Source organism: Podarcis liolepis (genome assembly GCF_965112155.1).
Source record: "Podarcis liolepis genome assembly, chromosome: 16".
Taxonomy (NCBI): domain Eukaryota; kingdom Metazoa; phylum Chordata; class Lepidosauria; order Squamata; family Lacertidae; genus Podarcis; species Podarcis liolepis.
Genome location: NC_139567.1, coordinates 4,551,166 through 4,571,309, shown reverse-complemented (window position 1 = coordinate 4,571,309; position 20,144 = coordinate 4,551,166). Strand labels below are relative to the sequence as shown.

At 44.2% G+C, this 20,144-nt stretch overlaps 1 protein-coding gene across 2 annotated transcripts in view; it reads left to right on the top strand.

The window, feature by feature from the left end:
• ADRA1A (adrenoceptor alpha 1A) overlaps positions 1-19,220 on the top strand; it is a 55,215-nt gene extending 35,995 nt beyond the window's left edge. For both annotated transcript variants that reach the window (XM_083480605.1, XM_083480604.1), the window contains exon 3: positions 12,778-19,220. In XM_083480605.1, the coding sequence (XP_083336731.1) occupies positions 12,778-13,301 (524 nt within the window). In that variant the 3' untranslated portion in view covers positions 13,302-19,220. The remainder of the gene's footprint in view (positions 1-12,777) is intronic.
• Positions 19,221-20,144: the final 924 nt, after the last annotated feature.

Here is a 20,144-nt window from a genome sequence, read left to right as displayed (position 1 = left end):
TGTGTGTTTTCATTGAGCGCATGCTTCTTCAAAACAGGACATTTCAACACTGAGGACAGGCCAATAAGTTTGTATCTTGCTCACTTCCCCTGCACCCAAAAAGAATGGGAGATCTGTCATCACTATTTTTAACAGACTTTGGCAGCATATCAGGATTCCACTTAAAGTTTGCCAGAAGTCACAGCAAAGTTGAATGACTGGGTGGTGGGTTTTTTTCTCCTTCCCCAACAGCTATGAGACTCTTAATAGGTTGTTCCTTGCAAAACTAAACTTGAAACAAAGGAGAAGTAGTGAAGTTAACACTAGGGTGCAGTCTTTTTAATCTCCCTACAATTCCAACTTCCTGTCTCCCCCCCCCCCTACTTTTTCTCATGAAAATTCAAACCCACATTGGTAATGACATTAGAGACACACACCTGCAAAACAGATGTTTTATTTTATTTTATTTTATTTTATTTATCAACAATTTTGGGCAATTGACATATTCTCAAGGCTTAGAAACCTCATGAAGCTTACTCAGAGCTGTGCATAAGCCTGCTGCATCCTGATATATGATCTCAGCTTGACTGACACTTCTGTCCTTTAAATTGACATTTGGGCTAATTTAAACCATGAGCTAGAGTCTTCTTGACCAGAGTTTGCTTCCACTGTACCCCACAGCTACAAGGGTGATCAGTTTCACCACACACAGAGATTCATGCCAAAAACTGACCTAACACCATGCATGCAGGAGACTCCCAATTTTCACAGTTAACCTGCAATTCATGAATAGTGACTAGAATGATGGTGGCAGGAGGGGGATGAAGAGACAGAGCTTGCAAGATAATTCCTGCTGCCCCTTACAATAGGGAGTTTATTCTACAAAAAGGTGGTTGATTTGAGACCCTCCAGATGTTGTGGAACTCCAGCTGCCATCAGCCCCAGCCAGCATGGCCAATAGCCAGGGATAATGGAAACTACATCCAACAGTATCAGCAGGGCTAGATTGGTCATCAGATTCAGCTGCCAACACCTGTAGTGCTGACAGCCTTCTGAACAAAATAAGTGGGCAGTAATGGCATACTTAAAACATTATGTATAATTTACTGTACTTTACTACTGCAGGGTGTTTAACACTAACTTGTAAAAGGAGTTTGTTTGTTTTAATAAGGTGCTGTCACAGTCTTACTGTGCAAATATTATGCAAGTGTGGGTATCAGATAGGGTTGCCATATTTGGAAGAGCAAATCTTCCCCCCCCTCTTCGACTTCTACTTTTAACTACAGATTGGAATTTTAACCCAACAAATGGCAACCCTAGTGTGTGTGTCTGAATTTGTGTGTGTATCTATGCACTCATATAAGAGAGGAGGAGAAGGGGAGGGGAGGGGTGTAGAGGAAAGAGTAGAATGAGAGGATAGATGAAGATTAAAATGAAAAGAAAAGGAAGGGAAATGGTGTAGGGGAGAGGGAAGGGGAAGATTAAATTATTGAATGAGGGTAAAGAGTGCAAGTGTGAGAGTAGGAGTAAGGGTTTGGAGGTAAAAGTCAGAGTTCAAGACTGAGAATCAAGTTAAAAATGGCAGGTTAAGTTAAAAAATCAAAATGTAAACATCCCCCCTCTTTCTTTGAGGATAAAAATGCAAAATCAAAATGGAGATTCATCATCATCAACCTTTTATTCGACTGTCAGTCAGAAAAAAGTACATTTGTCAATACACAGTTAAAACATCAAAGAAGATTTTAGAACTTAGCCAACACTAAAATGGGCTAAACAGATAGCCCCATATCAATACAGTCAATTATAGTCTTGCGGCGCTTAAAAGCTAAAAAAAGAAATTTGGCCACCAAGGAAGGTATAGCTCTAGCGACATTATTCAGCAAGTGTAAAACCTGGTTTTCTCCGGGTAGGGAGCTAAATTGACATAGGAGTGGGTCTATAAAATTTTGTCTAAGCTCTGCATAAGAAGGGCAAGTCAAGAGAATGTGTTCAGTGGACTCAACCACACCCATGGCACAATGACAGGTTCTCTGGGCGTATGGTACTCCCCTGTACCTTCCCCACAATATCGCAGAGTCAAGGACATTTAATCTAGCCGCTGTAAGAAGTCTGCGGTATTCCACATAGTGGATTTCTGCAAGGTAGGGGGCTGGTATGGTCCAATAGATCTGGTCCCCTAGGAACATCCCTGGTTTTACCTGGGCTATGTCCTCTTGTCTGGCAATGTCACTCAGTCTCCGGGAGATCACAGCTCTAGCTTGATTGTACGTCATAGACTCAAAGTAAAGATGAGACAATCCGCAGGGTTGAACCTCGTTAGTGACCTAAATGGAGATTCAAATTAAAGTTTGAAGGAATAAACCAAAAATTGAAAGTTGAAAGGTTAATTTTTTGGAGGTAGTTTTTAACAAGCTAGTGTGAGGTTCTCTCTAGTTCTGGGTCCTGGTATACTCAGCTGAAAGTTAACGCAGCTCTCTCCCACCTCCTCAAATTGGCAGAGAGGGTGAGAGGGAAAGGGGGGGTGAGTATTTAGATAAAATAAAATAATAACGAAACAAAAATAAAAGGGGGAGTAGTAACAATCTTTAAAAATTAGAGGGAGAGAATCCCTTTTTAAAAAGAGGAAAAGGGAGGCAAGATGGCAGTTGCCATGGCCTTGCAGAGCTGTGAGGGACCACCAACACCAGCTGCATGGTTTGGCTGGTCCCCATGCCACCGACACCAGCGCTGCAATCGCCACGGCCACAACAAACAGGGAAGAGCCCAATGCGAGAACCGAAGAGGCTGCTTGGACCACCCCCCTTCCCCAACAATCTCAGCCCCAGATCACACCAGCGTGTAACTATAGTGTAACTATGAGCTGTGAGGAACTTCTTCCTTTTGTCTTCTACCACTCAACTTCAGCTTTCTACCTGGCTCATCATCTTCTTTGCTGTTGGGGCCGTGGGGAAGATCAGGGATTTCTAAAAGCTAGCCAGGAACCCAGGCAGCTGGTGTGGAGACTTCCAGCCTTGGGATAGGAATGTCCTGGTCCAACGTTTCTTCAGAGTTATTAGTGGTGCGGAAATCTGCTAGAGGGCCCCACCTGCTTTGGTCCTTGTGTGATTTTGAGATCTGGGCAGGGATCAACCCTGACAGACTCAAGGACTGTAGCTACTATTCCCAGAATTCCCTTTGAGGGACAGTTGATTAATAAACCACTCAAGAAATTGTGAGGAGGATTGGGTTGTGTGTCTCCTAACAACTCTCAGCACCCTTAACAAACTGAAGCTCCCAGTACACTTTGGAGAAAGCCGTGACTGTTTAAAGTAGTGTCATAGTGCTTTAATTGTATGGTGTGGCTGTGGCCTAATTTAGGTCCATTAATTTCAGTGAGCTTACTCTAAGCAGGATTTAGCTGAATGCAACCCATAGTGTGTTCTGGAACACTGGACTCATGGAGATGTTACACTCCCAATCTTTTAACCTTGCTGGCACAACTCAGTTGAGCAGATTGTTGAAAGCAGGCAGGAAGGCAAAATTAAGCATGGTGCATAGTGTGTGCGATGATAACAACCCTGGGATATCAAGCCTAAGAGAACACATCTAAATCTTTGGAGCCTCAGCATTCAAATTTTGTGAGCCAACAGATGGACCCTTGTGCAATATGGGAAAATGACATGTGTATATATAATTATATTGAAATAATCAGACTCAAACATCCTCAGTGTTAAACAATAAATTCTCAGCAAGAGGTCAGGGTGGGGGGGGGTCTGGCTGAGCTTTTTATAGACCAAACAGCTGCCCCCAGGAGCCAATGAGATATTAAAATATTTGGACATGATTCAGATCCATCTCTCTCTTTGTGGCCCACAGCATGGAACGAAACCAAGAAATGGCTGTTTACTGTTGAATCTCTGCTGTTGCATAAACAAAGCAGCCAAAATATTGCTTCCCTTAGGATTTCATGTTTAAGTCAGCATAGTGGATAGATCTCAGTGATGACAGCAAAACAATTTTTTCATCCGAATCAGTGGAAATTGCTGCAACCGGGTTATATTTGGAACAACACAAGCACATGGTGAAAGGTGTAAATCTTTTGAAATTTTTTTAAAATATGCTGGGGAATGTTGGGTTATAGCCTGGAGTGCTGGATGATGGTTGGGAACTGATGGCTCTCCAGATGGTGCTGTGCTCTGAGCCCCCTCCAGCCCCTGCCAGGGATGTTGAGAGTCATAGTCTAATAACATCTGAGGAGTCACAGGTTCCCCTTCCCTGCTCTAGATGAATATTACTCTTCCAAAATGAAGACTTTGAGGCAAAATAACAACAGTAACCTCATCATTACTGAACTATGTTCCTTCTCGCGTATCAGGAAGTAATAGCTTCCATATTAATGCTCCTAAATTTGGAGTTGTGGCAGGCTCTCCCATAAAGCAGAGTGAGGCAACTGCCTCAAGTGGCAGATACTGGAAAGCAGCTGCAACAGCCCTCTGGCTGTCACTCCTAAAATTCCCAGTTATTTCCCTCTGTTGGATGACAGCCTGTGTATGGTATGTACTCTTGCCTACTCCCTACCCCCAAAAAACCTACCTTAATGTAGTAGGTACTGTTCTGTTACCAGTATTGGAGTAAGATTCAGTGGCCAGTCAGTTTCTATACATGGAATGGTGTGTGTTCTATCTAATCTTTCACCTTTGGGTTGGCTCTGTTTGAGATTAGTCAACAGTAAAGCAATAAGGCACCATTCTCCATTCTGCCCTATAGTCACTACTTGCAGCGCCGTTTCTGTTCCACTGCAGTTCATCTTCTGCCAAAAACTACAATATTTTTTCCACTGTTCACTGTGGCAAAATTATATAACTTTTGTAAATTAATTACATAACTAATTTATGTACTGTAAATTACATTCAGGGCCACCGAGAAAGAGTTCAGGCCCCAGGGTGAGGAATAATTCCGGGGGCCCCACCAAGGGTAGAACAGCTAGAAATCTTTACATGGGATATAAAATACATGTGTGCTGTCATTTGTATGTTGATAATAAATATGATAATATTCATCCCTGTAGAGAATATTAAGATCCTAATGACTAATATAAATAATATAAGCACCCACATGATTATTGCTGAACTAGCCATACATTTTAAACATTAAATTTGCATGTGTAACTTAACACAATATATATCACACAACAACTTTGTTGTGTTTGCAGGGTGTTCAGTTATGAAAACATACAAATGTGATCGTGTGTAATTAAGATGAGACTGCATTGTACTGGCTAGGCAAATGTACATGTAGAGTCGGAAATACTTGGAAATGCTGAATTCATGGCATGCCATATTTCAGAACTGTGCATGCATTGAACATGAAACATATATTTCATTAAGAATTATATAAAACACATGCAAGATAGCCAGGGGCCCTTCTAGACCACTGGGCCATTTTAATTTGTACTGGCCTCCCCCCACCCTTGTCGACATTGATTAAATTGTCATTACATTATTCCACCCCATTCATTTCAGTGCAAAGGAGGTGCAATGCAAAAGGGTGCCGCACATCATTTGTGGACTGCACACAACAGTAACGAATACCTATTGTGCTCACTAGACTAAGTTCTCTTCCAGAGATGGGACAAATAAGTGAACACTGGCAATTTCAGCTGCCATTTCCATTTTCTTCTCCAATATGCTCCAACATTCCTATCAGTCAGTGATCCCCACTGTCAAGCACAGCTCTTTGAAGAGGAGCATCACTTTCCAGTGGGCCTCTGACCACTAAGGCAGAATTTCTGATACGTTACTGGAAACTCACCACTAAGGAAGATGTGAACTTCTCCAAGTCTCAGGCTGGATTCCTCTGACTCATTGAAATCTGATTAGGACCCATATCAAATTAGTCTCGCTCATGCTCTAGAATTTCCCAGTCGGACTTGCAGTTCAACTATTACAGTCAGGCCACAGGGCTGACCTTAACTTCACAGGAGTTGGTCAACTCTGCATAAGAGAACAGCCTTTTCATTCCCCTTTGGATTCACAAAGTGCCCAGATGTCAAGGCCAGATTGTACCATGAAAAGAATTAAGTGACAAGTGTTTTCCAGAAATCTGCTACTCCAGGCTGCAGATTAGTGCATAGGTGTAAGCATGCTCAAATGCTCTCTCATGTTGTGGGGTTCCCTGTCCATATACAAATAGCACATCATAAAAAACACTTTTGCCTGACATGCTGTCAATGTACAAGCAGCTATTTGCTGTTTTTATGAAGGGACATCCAAATCTCATGTGCAGCCTGAAATGGTACAGTCCAGGGAAAGCTTTACCACTTTGTTCTGCCAGCTTTGGCAGAATACCAAAGAGAACGTATGATTTCATGCATAGAATTCAGCTAAAGTATTTCAAGGACTGATGGATTTGGGCCCTATCTTTTGGGAATGTTTTGGGAAGGAGGGGAGTTATAATTTCAAAAGTATTCTCCTGTTACTGTAACAATAGCTTTGACTCTGAACTGACATTATTTCACAGAATCATAGAATTGTAGATTTGGAAGGGGCCACACGAGGGTCATCTAGTCCAACTCCCTGCAATCTTTTTGCCCAACATGGAGCTCAACCCCACAATCCTGAGATTAAGAGTCTCACACTCTACCAGCTGAGCAATCCTATTTCTCCTAACGTACACCACAATTTTGCCTAAGTGAAGCTAACATGTAGTCACATCTGATCCATTAAGTAGCATTGTGTTATCATTCTCATCCAGGTGTCAGTTGCTAAGTTTGCCCATAGTGATGTCAGCATGTAGCCAAATGTGATTGGTTATGCAATTTCTCTAACTGGGCATCTAACAAAGCCCATATGTTGCTCCCAGGGTGGACGGAGCCTGTAACTGGTATATAAACATTGGCACACGGTATTTTAAACCCATTTTCACTGGACAGCTGGACCACTTGGAACTCTGGGGAGAGAGATCCTATTTCCTCTGCCCTCACATTTAGACTTGTCAAGACACACAGAGTCAATCAACCCCTTCTTCTTCCCTTGCTATTAACTCTAATAGCTGGCTGGGAGTAGATAGCATATCCTTGCATCGTCATCTCTTCCACCCGAGTCTCCTGCAGGCAAATTACATGAAACTGCTTAAGATATTCTACAAAGCCACTATCCATCACTTTGTATGAGTCATAAACCCTTTGCTTTTCTTATTGTCCCATCTTGCCAAATTCCATGTGGGGATATTACAATCTTTCTGGTGCCTGCTAAGTCAATACGGGGAGCTCTCTGGCCGTCTCCCCATAGTGCCAGCATCACTACGCCTGCCCATGTCACCAGCTTTACACCAGCTTTTCTTGAGAATACCAAGTGTTTAGCTGTGAATCTATTATGGCACCAGGCAAGTGTCAGTTCCCCTTCCCTAGATGAAAACCTCCTGGGCTCTGTGGGTTTCTTAGGTTGTGTCTGAGTGTTATTTGAGAAGGTGACAAACGTTGGAATCTCAGCTCTCCATTGCCCCCTCCCTCTGCTGCTTTGACCTCCATTTCTGGGCCTGGGTCTCGGGCCCCAACTTCAATATTGGGGGCCTTCGGTTTCTCTGTCTGTTCCCAAGCTCTGTTTGATGCCCTTTCAGCTCAGAAAGAAGATCTCTGTTTGCCAACAAATATATTACGGACCAGAACCTTGAGACTCAAAATCATGAAAAATCAACTCAGTGCTGCCTCACTGCTTGTATACAGTAAAGGTAAAGGTAAAGGGACCCCTGACCATTAGGTCTAGTCGTGGCTGACTCTGGGGTTGCGGCGCTCATCTCGCTTTATTGGCCGAAGGAGCCGGCGTACAGCTTCCGGGTCATGTGGCCAGCATGACTAAGCCACTTCTGGCGAACCAGAGCAGCGCATGGAAACGCTGTTTACCTTCCTGCCGGAGAGGTACCTATTTATCTACTTGCACTTTGACATGCTTTTGAACTGCTAGGTTAGCAGGAGCAGGGACCGAGCAACGGGAGCTCACCCCGTCGCGGGGATTCGAACCGCCGACCTTCTGATTGGCAAGTCCTAGGCTCTCTGGTTTAACCCACAACGCCACCCACGTCTCCTTGTATACAGTACATCCACCCAATTACAACACAGGTCATTATATAATTTGAGATGTGTCCCCAGAATATCTTGAATGTCCTGGATTATTTCAGTCTCAGACCTCAGTGCTCCTCTAAAGTTTTGAGCTGACCAATTGTGTATGATGACTTTTGGCCTCAAATTCTGGGCAGCATCATGGTGTTCTGGGTGGGCCCCCTTGAGATTTGAGTCCTTGGGAGTAGTTTCTGTATCAACCTGTGAACATTGAGTTGGGACCCATTCCCCCTCTGTCACTGGCAGCATCTCTCCATGATGGAAGGAGGGACTGGCTGACTGCCAGGGGAAGAGCGCTATCAAGTTTGGCACACCATGGCACTGGGACATGCCAACTGAGCTCCCCTGTGTTAGCCTCCAGTTCACTGCTAGGCTTCAATAATTCATCTACTAACAACAGCCTAGGATCAGAGGGGGTCAAATCCAAGGTATTAAATGAGTCCAAGATATTAGATGTGTTATCCAGGGCCAGAGATGCTGATTTGGACCCCAGACTCAAGACATCAATACATTCATGTGGCCCAGCACCATAGAGGCGCCTGGGTGCTTTCTGAGAGAGGTGGGGGGTGGGGAGTAGGGCTGGATAAAACTGCCCATCACTTCTGATTTGTGATGCTATTCGCAGAAAACGAGCAAGCTCTCAAGGGTGCAAACAGAAGGCGCTTCCTTCTTCACTGCTCAGACTATTCTCGTCTGTGCTTTTGGGGAGCCAGGAATGAGGAGCAGTGAAAAAGGAGGTTCTGGCTATGTTAGTGCGAGCTCCCTCCATCCCGTTGCTCCCACAGCCTCTGCCTCACCTGCCTTTCTGGCTGCAAAAGTTGCCAGAGTTTCCCCCACCCCAACAAGCAGTTTACACATGTTTCGGAGCCGGAACATGCAGTTCCCTGTCCTTTCCACCACCCCAGCTGCTGAGGTCTCTGTGCCATCCCAATGCTTACAACATTTATCTTACATTGCCCATTCATGGCAAGATGGAGGAGGCCAGGAAACAGCATAAGTGCTGCAGTTATGAAGAGCTGAGTGGGGCAGTTTGCATCCCCATATCCTCTCGAGATCTACACCCCAAGAGAAAATGGAAGCTGCCACAACAACCTGCCCAGGGTGCCAGAAACGTTTAAATGCAGTCTTGATAACTATTATGTTGGCTATGACTGGTTGGCTATGACGTCATATACCCAAACTATATTGTAGCAACATGTTATCTTTCTGTTTACTGCTTGCACACTAATTGGCCAGTATCAGCCAAGCAAATAATCCTGGAAGGTGAAAACACTATGTGAGGAATAAAAATTGTAGCAGATCGGAAAACAACGGCAACAAACAACCCTGCATTAGTTGCCTAAAATGTAAAATAGGAGAACATTTGGTACAGCTCAGTTCTGCATCTGTTTTAACCCAAAGGTGTATTCTTTGCTGAAAGATGCACAGTGTTCAAAATGCTTTTCAACCTCTGCAAAGGCACAATAAAAAGAATGGGGTTGTAGCCCATGCTAATCCTACTCCGAGTAGGCCAACTGAAATTAATTGACATGGCTAGTTTATGTTCATTAATTTTAATGGGTCTACTCTGAGTAGACTGTGGCACTGTGCATGCATACATTCCCATTCATTTGCTTGCTATATGCTGGTTGAACTCTAAGTTATTAAGGGTGGAAGAAGCTGCTGGCTCATTCTTGCATTGTGAGCACTCTGAACAAACATTTCTCACTGAAGTTATTTTACTTCTAACTATGACTCGTCTGTGCCTGGCTTTAGCTGCAGAAATCGGAAGTCTGTTTTGGCTTTGAGCCACTTTGCTCTTCCCGTTTTAATTACTTTGGTGGGAGAAAAGCTCGCAATTCAATCACAGCTGAAATTACAAACTGCCTTGGAGCGCTAACAGCAGAGTCAGGCGGAGACAATGGCAATGTGGAAAGAGGGGGGCATAGCTCAGTGGGATGCAGCATGCTTTGCCCAGAGAAGGTCCTATGTTTGATCCCTGTGATTTCCACCTCAAAGGCTTCCAGGCAGCAGAGCTTGAAAAGATTTCTGCTTCCTATCTTGCAATGGATGACTAGTACAAAGTAAACAAAATATACAAGGTGGACAGATATGCAGCTCAACACAGATGAGCTAGTGGGGAAAGAAACAGATCGAGGGGGCTGTTGGTGGTGGTACTTTCCCCCCTGCCAGGGTGTGGGGTTTTGACAGGTGCCCAGCCATGCCCATCTCTGATGCCAGCCCTGAGCACTTTCTTTTTCAGCCTGAGGGCAGCATTCCCTCATGGGGGACCTTCTGGGAGCCCCATGTCAGTGGTTGGCAGTGCTGGGGCAATGGCAGGCAGATCAATGGATGTGACTCTCACTTTTCTACAGTGGGCGACGCTCCATGCAAAAAGGCACAGGTTTCAGCACACAGCTCCTTCCTTCTTCCATTCAGGCAAGCATGAGGCATTATCACAGTTGAAGGATACAACTGGGCCCCCAATAATTATTTTTGCTGTTTTTAAGGGGGGCGGGAGTTTGTTTTAATAGACTGCTCCTATGGGTCCTCTGCTGTAATGCCATTATGCCAAAAGCTGTGTGTGAGAGTGCGCCAGCCAACCAACCCCCAGATGACATTTTCTTTTTTTAAAAAAGGTCATACCCATTATTACTATTTGGCCACACCCACTTTTATACTTGCCCCATGCCCAGTTTGACATGCCAACCCTGGCAGGTTGACCAGGAATTAATGTAGCCCTTTGCCTGAAAAGGGTTAGCCACACCTGCTTTAAACCACCTCTTTCAGATAAAGGGTTCTCCGTGTGGCCATCCTAAATGGCAGACAAATGAATGGGAGATGCTTTGGGCACCCCCTATACTGAGTTCACTCCCTTGACCCTGTAGTGTACCACTTGAGGACATAATTATGCCATGTGCTTTCCTGCCCCCACCAATGGCAGCCAGAGATGAGGAAACCCATGGTGTGTTGAGTGCAGGCATTGTGAGAGCTGGGGGAGAAGGCATGAAGCCGGGATGTCCTATGTCTGCTGCTTTCCCTCCTGGAAAGAGATGAGTTTTGCCACAGTTATGCATGCTCTGGCACCATCACTTTTGTTTTTTCCAGGTGCATGAGAAAGACGGAAACTGCCTTATCAGTTTCAGATTATGGGTCCATCTATCTCAGTATTGTGTACACTGACTGAAACCAGCTCTCTAGGATTTCAAACAGGGGACTCTGCCACCCCTGCAACTGAGCTATTGCGTGTCCTGTTCTTTGGAGCCTTTCATGGGCTGTTTATGATAGTCAATTTGTTTAAATTATCTGATTTTAATAGCTTTTTTATTTGCATTAGTTGTCTTTTTCAGCTGCCAGGTTACTGAATATGTATGTGACTTCCACTGTTTGTTCATTAGTGCATTTATATTTCATTCTAGTTTTAATCATTTTATTGTAAGCCACCTTAAGGCTGTTTTTATTTATTTCTGTGGATAGTTCGATCCCACAAGGCATGAGAGGGAAGGCAAGAAGTAATTGAAGAAATGAGTAGCTAAGTAAATAATGCATGGACCTGCCTTATAAAACGTTGACTGATCCAGAATACATCAGCTAGGTTAAACAATCAGACTCACCAGAAATTTATTTGGGGAAGACAAGAACTGTAACTCAGTGGAAAAGAATTTGCTTTCCATGCAGAAGGTCTCAGGTTCAGTCCCCGGCCTCTGCAGGTAGCCCAGAAATGTCCTCTGTCTGAACCCTTGGGAGCAGGTGCCAATCAGCTGCCTGGTTTGCATGTCACAGTAAGTCAAAACATGTTTTAGTGTGGATGTGCAAGTGTGCGGCCTCCTAGGAAGGAGATCACAGCTGCTTCACTGCTCCTTAGCTATTTTGCTACTGCACCATGCTGAGCTAAGCCATAGCTGGATTTGAACATCATATGAACATTGGCTCATGGTTTACCTTTTTCCAGACTTAACCACCAGCTGTAACCAAGATTTGTGGATTTAGTCTCTGTGAAATGTATGTGCCTAGTACCAGCAATGTCATACCCTCCAACATTTCTCCTTCCTCCTGTTTCATCTGAGTAATGTTGGAGGCTATGCTGCCCCTTTGCCATATGTGTTTCTGGGGGCCCCCCCGTAGTTCTTAATCCCCCCCCAGCTGACCTTCACTGTCCCCCACTTGTTTGGTGTCCCTCAGCCACCACACAGAACATTTCCCACCAGAGGAAGGGTGAGTGCCAGCACCACATCAACGGGTTGCAGCACACTCATTACCTGAACAGGTACTTCTGGGAGTGGGGCGCCTTCCACCCACCCACTCATCCCTTCGCAATATGGGATTATGTGACAAGTGGATGGGTATCTGTGTCTGAGTGTGTGTCCGTCTCTCTTCTGCCCGGCAGCTGCCCCTGTGTTTCTGTGTTTGTGTTTCTGCTGCCTCACCCTATGCATTCTCACTCCCCCTCTTGACCCACCATTTTTGTTCCCCACCCCACCCACCCTGCAGAGCATTTTAGTGAGAGAGTCATGCATGTGCTTCAGTCTCCCGCAGTGAAATAAACAGGACTTAGAAGCTGAGCTTTAGCCATCTTGATCTCCGGAGACGTAATCGAATAATGTGGTGCCGGTGGGCACAATCAAAAACTTTATCCCCTGCCATCACTTTTTTCTTAACTAGTTGATAATCAGGAATTGTGCTTCTATTATTTCCAGTAATGGTTCATATATTTTCAATTCCAGGTTCTTTCTTTCCCGAGAGCAAGCCCTCAGAGACAATTTTTAAAATCGCATTTTGGCTGGGATACCTGAACAGCTGCATCAACCCCATCATCTACCCTTGTTCAAGTCAAGAGTTTAAAAAGGCATTCCAGAATGTTCTAAGGGCCCAGTGCCTCCCACCACGGAGATACTCAGCCAACAAATATTCCCTTAGCTTCAACCTCAATCATGCAAGCAACCACGTCGCCGAAGCTCCAAAAGACGTTGTCCGCATCCCCGTCGGCTCCGGAGAAACCTTCTATAAGATTTCCAAATCGGACGGTGTCTGCGAGTGGAAGCTCTTCTCGGCCATGCAGAGTGTGTCCACCAAGAGCACAGCCTCCAGGGATAAGGCCAGCTGTGTGACAGCAAAAGTCAAGAGCAAAGGTTTCCTGCAGGTTTGCTGCTGTGCAAGAACATCAGGGGATAACATTGCAAAGGACCAGAAAGTGCCCACCATTAAAATACACACTGTCTCTGTCAGCGATAATGGAGAGGATATTTAAAGGCATCCATCATTCCGGTGGGACCAGAAGAGGTTTACATGCAGTACTTCAATATGGGCAACCCAAGGAGGGGGCTGCTTTTAATGGGGTAATACATAAGGGAGAATGCCAGCAAGGGAATGATGCTAACGTAGAACAAAGCATGCGAGCTTCGACTGAATCCAAGTTATTGAGGGAATCTCAGGCAAGGTGAAATCTGTGGGGTTCAGAAATGGGACCACTTGAGGCTGGACTTCTTCAAGCGATTCTGCTATTATTTCCTTGCTATTTTCAAGGCTCTGAGGTTCAGTTAGTTTTATTTACAATTGTTTAGCCATTGCGCTCTTAACTTTGGGGGTGGGGTGGAGGAAAGTGTTGTGGCGTGTCCTACAATAGAGATCTATGAATATCTGTTATTGGTTTCAACACAGGAACTTCTTTCTGGCTCTCAGCTTTTATGTCGTGGAGTAACTTCATACACCTAAAGGGGGAATTTGACAAGGCAGAACCATGAGTTAATTGGAGAAATGTGATGGTCTTTTAACTTCACTCCTTTCTTTTTGTTGATTCCAGTCCTGTGAAACTTTGGACCATATAGCTTAAAAGACACCAAAAGGGTAAGGGTGGGGGACTTCAGTCCCAGAAGCAGAATGCAACCCCCTAGGCCTCTCCAAACAGCCTTTGGGGCTCTTCCTGGGGTACATCCCTTCACCCAGGCCTCTAGTTGGCCCTGCTCCATACATCCCTTAATTGTTTTTGCCAGGCTGGAATATGTCATTGAACTGTGATAATGCCTTTTGCTTGCCTGGATGGAGAGGTCTGGGGACAGGGACCTTGGACATTTGTGTGGCTGGAATATAGTCTACTGCACAAAGTCAAGGCACAGCCATTGCGCCCTCCACTTTTGCCTCTGGCCCTGCCCACTACTGGCATGTGGCCACTGGAAGGTTGTCCATGGAGAAATGCAGCCCTCGAGGATGCAGGGGGGGGGGAGTTTTCCACCTTTGCAATAGGAAGTACACAGCTCAGAACTGGCCCTGATTCTGCACTTGGCAACAACTGTTCAGAAGCTTGTGTACCCTTCATATGGATGGCAGACTTGCTGAGAACAGCTCCTTCATCCCATGTGGTCAAAATGTGGGAGGGGAAACACTACAGTCACATAGGCAAGGAAATCATATGGGGGTCTATGATAACAAACCAGTACACTCCCTCCTTCTGGGGTGCTAATCAAGTGGACTAATCCATACGATTAGTTCTGGGCATGTAGTTATAATATTCACTCATGGGACATCATCGAAGAGAAGCAGCTCCCACAATTTGTGGTGCAGATGTGAAGTGGGTCTTATTCCCCTCCCTCTCATAGGGACCATTTCCTTATTCCAAAAGCATTTGCAAAAATCTCTGTGTGTCGTTTTGAAGCTTCACCTTCTCTGTGTTCCTCTTTGTTGCCTGTCTTGTGGTACATTCATTTTTGAAGTGCAGCATGTAATGGTGGAAAATATTCTGTAGCAAAAGAATGTACCTTTGGCATAATAATGATGCCAAGAAACTGCCCTCTGAGTTTGTGGGGCAATTCCCAGCCCCTTCATCAACACCAATTGCCTTTCCTTTGTACTTGTTTGACTCCATCCCATCCCTGGGCCACACCTCTCCCTTCAATAGCCTACCTCTACAGACTTCAGGTCATTCAATCCCTTTTTGCTTCCTTTTGGGAATTCCAACCATTATTGTTGTCATACACACTCACTTAGGGTACGCGTGCAATGTGAAATAATTGGAAACTGTGGAGATTCATATCACAAGGTTGCACTGCAACACTGGTCCATGAGGGCAAATGGGGCACTGCCCTCAGCCAGCCCCTACCTGCCTGACTTCTTACATACAGCCACCCCAAGGGGAGGCCTGTGCTGTTAGGTCCCTCCTCTTTAGTCCCTGCAGAAGTCATTAGGGAGGAAGATGGAGACAAAACCAGAATTAGTTGGCTCTGCCTTTCATTGTTCTGGCTCCGTGTACCATTGGCCTCCCTGCCTTCCACCCTGCCAGTCCAAATGGGCACTAGCCAGCACTGCACTGCAAGGCAGCCTTTTGTAATTATCACTTGCAGAATTGTGGAGCAGCAGGATTTACTAAGGCACCAATGAAAGAGAGGTTCAGATCCCTGTGATGTGGGTTATTCATTATGGGGATACTTGTTGAACCATTGATAAGACTAGGGTTTAAGGCAGCCTTTGCCACAAGTCAACATCAAAGATTCAATCTGTTTAAATCGTGTGCTGGAGATTGGAGAACACGGTTATTTGGAGCCATCTCAAGGAAACAAAAGTGAAAGTGCATGAAACAGTGATTCAGTAAGATTCAGAGTTTGTCCACATTTCTGCTTGTCCTGTGCCTAGAAAGCATGAGTCCAAGAGGTCTTCCACTTGTCTCATGTTTCTAGGCATGGGTCTGAGCAGTTTTCTGTTTGTCTCACTGCATTTCCTGCAAAAACCCGCTCTTTACTGCTGAATTGAAGCAAACTTCAGTCTACAGTAAACTTGATTGACATTCAGGTTTGATGGTGTCACAAAGAAGCCTCTATTCCCCCCCGCCCCCCCGTGCATCTTTACAACAGGGTCAATTTAATTTATGTTTTCCTGCAAGAAATTCTGTTCAAAATTGTTTCTTAGATCCTCTCTTGGTCCTGGATTTCATAGAGTACCCCAGGGAAAGGGAATTGAATTTAAACAAGTTCAGGTATGCTGTATAACTGTGCCCATGGATATTTATTTCAATTGACTTTGGCTAAATTAAATTGCTTTTTGTGGGATTACCAAAATATAAATCAATCCCCTGCAACAAGGATGAAGCAATTTATCTTTCAACTGTTGACGTCAATGAGAGTATTTTACATTAATATATTAAAAAATAAAAAACAAAACCATGTTCCCTCATTAAACCAGATTACCTGAATTTGGATGATCAGAAACCTAAACAAACAGGAATGAATAGCAGTCGCACAATACATAATTCTGAATAACTTTGAATTTGTCCATTGAGCTCTGTATAAGCAAGAGCTTCCTACACTAGGTCCAACATTGGGAAATGTGCCCCATGCTCATTGGAACTCTGTGTGGAACATTTCTTAAACACTGAGGTTAATGAGGACACTTTTGCTGCTAGTGGACTCTAAGCTGATGCACACGTGCATGATTTCTTGCTTGATGAGCAAGTGGGTGAAGGGGCCATTTAAGATCAAATGTCACACCAGAACTTCTAAACCAAAATGCATTGGAAAGGATCCAGATTCAAGCACTAGACATGTGTCTACTCACATGTAGAGAGCTTGCATGTAGCAACAGAAATGGGGCCATACTTACAGCCCCACCCCGATACCGCATTCCCATCACATGTGTTGATAGTAGCCCTATTAAAATCAGTAGGACAAGTTGCTCATCATGACGCCCTTAAGTCCAATTGATTCTGATAGAACTAAAGCAAGGCTAACTTAATATAGATTTAAGTCAATACTTTTAAGTGAAGTCATCTCACATTTTCAGCTGCCAGTCATCATGTTAGACAAATAAAACAGTGAAAAGGCATGTCTGCATTATCTAGGGCTGTCATACATCTGGAATTTCCTGGACATAGCCAGGATTTGTCTGTCAAAAAATGGCGTCCGGGTGGAATTTTTGAAAAGCAGCAAAAATGTTCAGGGAAACCTGGGTGTATGGCAGCCCATATCAGAAGTGTAGATTTTTTTGGCAATTTCCCTTAAAAAATAGGTTTAAAAAATCATTTATTTATTTACTGAGATTTTAGGGGGGGGAGGGGGGGATAAAAGCTGAACAACGTTTGTATCTGGACATTCACTTTTTGAAATATGACAACCGTAGCACAACATCAGTCTATATATTGGACCAGGAATATTATGTTTATTTTTTAAAAAAAATCTATAGATTTCGGGTTGCCAAAGTTTGCTTTCTCTCTGGAGAGCCTAACATGAAAAGCTTTTCAGATAACCTCTCTTCATACCATGCCAGTGTCATTCAAAGATTCACAAGACCAAACATATTTATAAGAGCTTTTCCCATCTTGTTATATCTTGTTAGAGGCCTGACAGTATGGCTGTCATTTTCCTCCCTATTGCTATAGCCTCATAGGGATTATATAGAATGTGTTTTAGACATTGAAGGACCAAAAGCAGTTCACAACAAATGTGAGGTTTGCCATGTAGTAATTGACCTTTAAGGAAGCTTGAAAGTAATTTGATTTGGGTGTTTTCCTTAGTTTCAGCCTGTCAGGAGATTTCTGCACCCTCTGTAGAAAAGAGGTAAAGTACACATTTGGAATTAATAGTTCTCAGCTCCGTACACCACACGCTATCTATAGAAATAATCTGGCAATTAACTTTGTAATGTAGGCAGAAAATGCATCTATAGCATCAGAAGAAAATGGGATTCAATGCAGTAAGCAAACTCTAAGAACTGAATTGAACTCCATGCTAATCCTTAAATCTTCACAATTTTCCAGTATCCAATACATAGGAAGCTGCTTTTTCTACTCATCCAGCCAGCTTATTATTGTTCTGCAATGACTGCTAGTGGTTTTTGAGGAATTCAGGCAGAGATCTCTCCCAGCCCCACCAGGAAGTGCTGGGGCTTAAACCTGGGACTACCTGCCTGCAACACAGATCCTCTGCCACTAAGCTACAGTGCTTCTTGCTTTAAGTTACAAGGAGGCAGATTTTGGTTTAGCATTAGGAGACATGTCTTGATGGTATGGGCAATATGACAGTTACCTAGAGGGATGGTGTGCTCTGCTTTGCTGGAGGTCTCTAAGCAGAAGCTGGGCAGCCATCTGTGAAGGAAGCTCTAGCTCTGGATTTCAGTACAGTGGTACCTCAGGTTACGTACTTAATTCGTTCCGAAGGTCCGGTCTTAATCTGAAACTGTTCTTAACCTGAATCACCACTTTAGCTAATGGGACCTCCTGCTGCCGCAGTGCCGCTGGAGCACAATTTCTGTTGTCATCCTGAAGCAAAGTTCTTAACCCGAGGTACTATTTCTGGGTTAGCGGAGTCTGTAACCTGAAGTGAATGTAACCTGAAGCGTATGTAACCCGACGGACCACTGTATTGAGGTTGAATTAGATGGCTGAGCATGACAGCAGCAGCATATTCTGCGGCCCTTACAAGCAGAACTGGGCCCTGCCCTGGTTTGGGAGGGTGTATGGCATAGGCGCCAACTCCTTAGGGCTGAAGACACCTCAGCCCCCTAGATATTGTTTAGCAGGGGGCTCAGCACCCGCCCTCCAATATTGAGAGGGTAGAGGAGGCTGAGCAGAGCGCAGCACTGGGATAGGCCCAGTTTCTCCAACTTCTGGCATGGGGCATGGAATGGAGCTGCTCCTTCGTCCCCATGAGACAAGGCGAGCCAGGGGCACCGCTGGCACTGCTGCTTGCACCGCCACTGCCTCCTCCTCCTCCTCCTCCCACCACCAGTGACCACAGCTTGGGCGAGTCTGGAACCCTACCATGTCTGGGGAGCCCTGATGCAGTGCTTTGTTTCTGCTGCCCTCAGGGAGTGTAGCCCTCAGGCTGCAAGAGGGTCCCAAGCCCTAGCGCAGGACAAGGCTGACTATAAATAGAAGCTGACAGTATACATTTGAAGGGGGGCATTTTTTGAGATGCATTGTGGGAACAGCAGAAAAGAAAAGAAAAGAAAAGAAAAGAAAAGAAAAGAAAAGAGAAAAACTTCAGCGGAGGATAATAATGCATATGATTTGCATGCAGAATCAACCCTTTCTCCTGAGGGACTGCGGATTTTAATGAGCATTAAAATTGCTCATTACCTCAGAAAGGATAGTGTAGAGTTGGAATAGTTCAGAAAAGGGCAACCCAAGTGATTAAGATGGTGGAGGAACTCCCCTAAGAGGAACAGTTACAGCATTTGGGCCTTTTTTATAAAAAAAAAGTGACTTAGAGGCGATATGACAGAAGATTATAAAATTATGCATAGCATGAAGAAAGGGATAGGGGAAAGTTTTTCTCCCTCTGCCGTAACACCAGAACTCGTAAACCAACTTCCAGTGAAGTTGGAAGATTCAGGACTGATACAATTATTTAATTATAAGTATTTCAGCTGCAGGGAAGTAGACAATTTCAGGGTTGAAGGATCTACATTGTTTTTACTAGAACCCAAATACCCACCACCTAGAACTCGGTACGAATGATATAAACTTCAAATCATTCTGAATTTGTAACAGAACTGAACAAAGCTCATTGTCCTTCCCTATAAAAATCCCACTTCTGATTACCTCCAGTCCTCTTATTTTCCGCAATTTATTCATATTGGGGGAAATCATTTCCTTTTTACTATTCTTAAACTATTTGGAGTCAAAAATCCTTGCTGTTCTATGCAAGTCACCCAGGGATCAAGACTAGCAGATCAAGACCTACCTTCTGCTCATCCCTGATTTTATTTTGTCACAGTTTCTGGGGTCCAAACCTCCTCAAAATAGGAATCAATTACCCTTGGGTTACTACCAGGCTAGGGATAACCAATTTGTCAAATGTTTATTTTTCTAAGTTTCGCATCCCCACCCCCACCCCACATCTTAAGTCCCATTCTTCACATTTCTGCATAAGCTTGTGATTTATTTATTTTCGGGGGGGGGGAATCATCATGAAAATTATTTGTGTGAATTTCTCCCAAAATGCACATTTTTCTGTGCATTTTCTCCTAATTTTTGCAAGCAATTTCCACTAATTTGTGCATTTTACTGTATACTTTCTCCGTTATATACATTGTTTGGTTGGCAAACTGTACCACAAAATTCAGAAATGTGCAAATTTCACAGGAGCACAATTTCAATTTCTGTTTT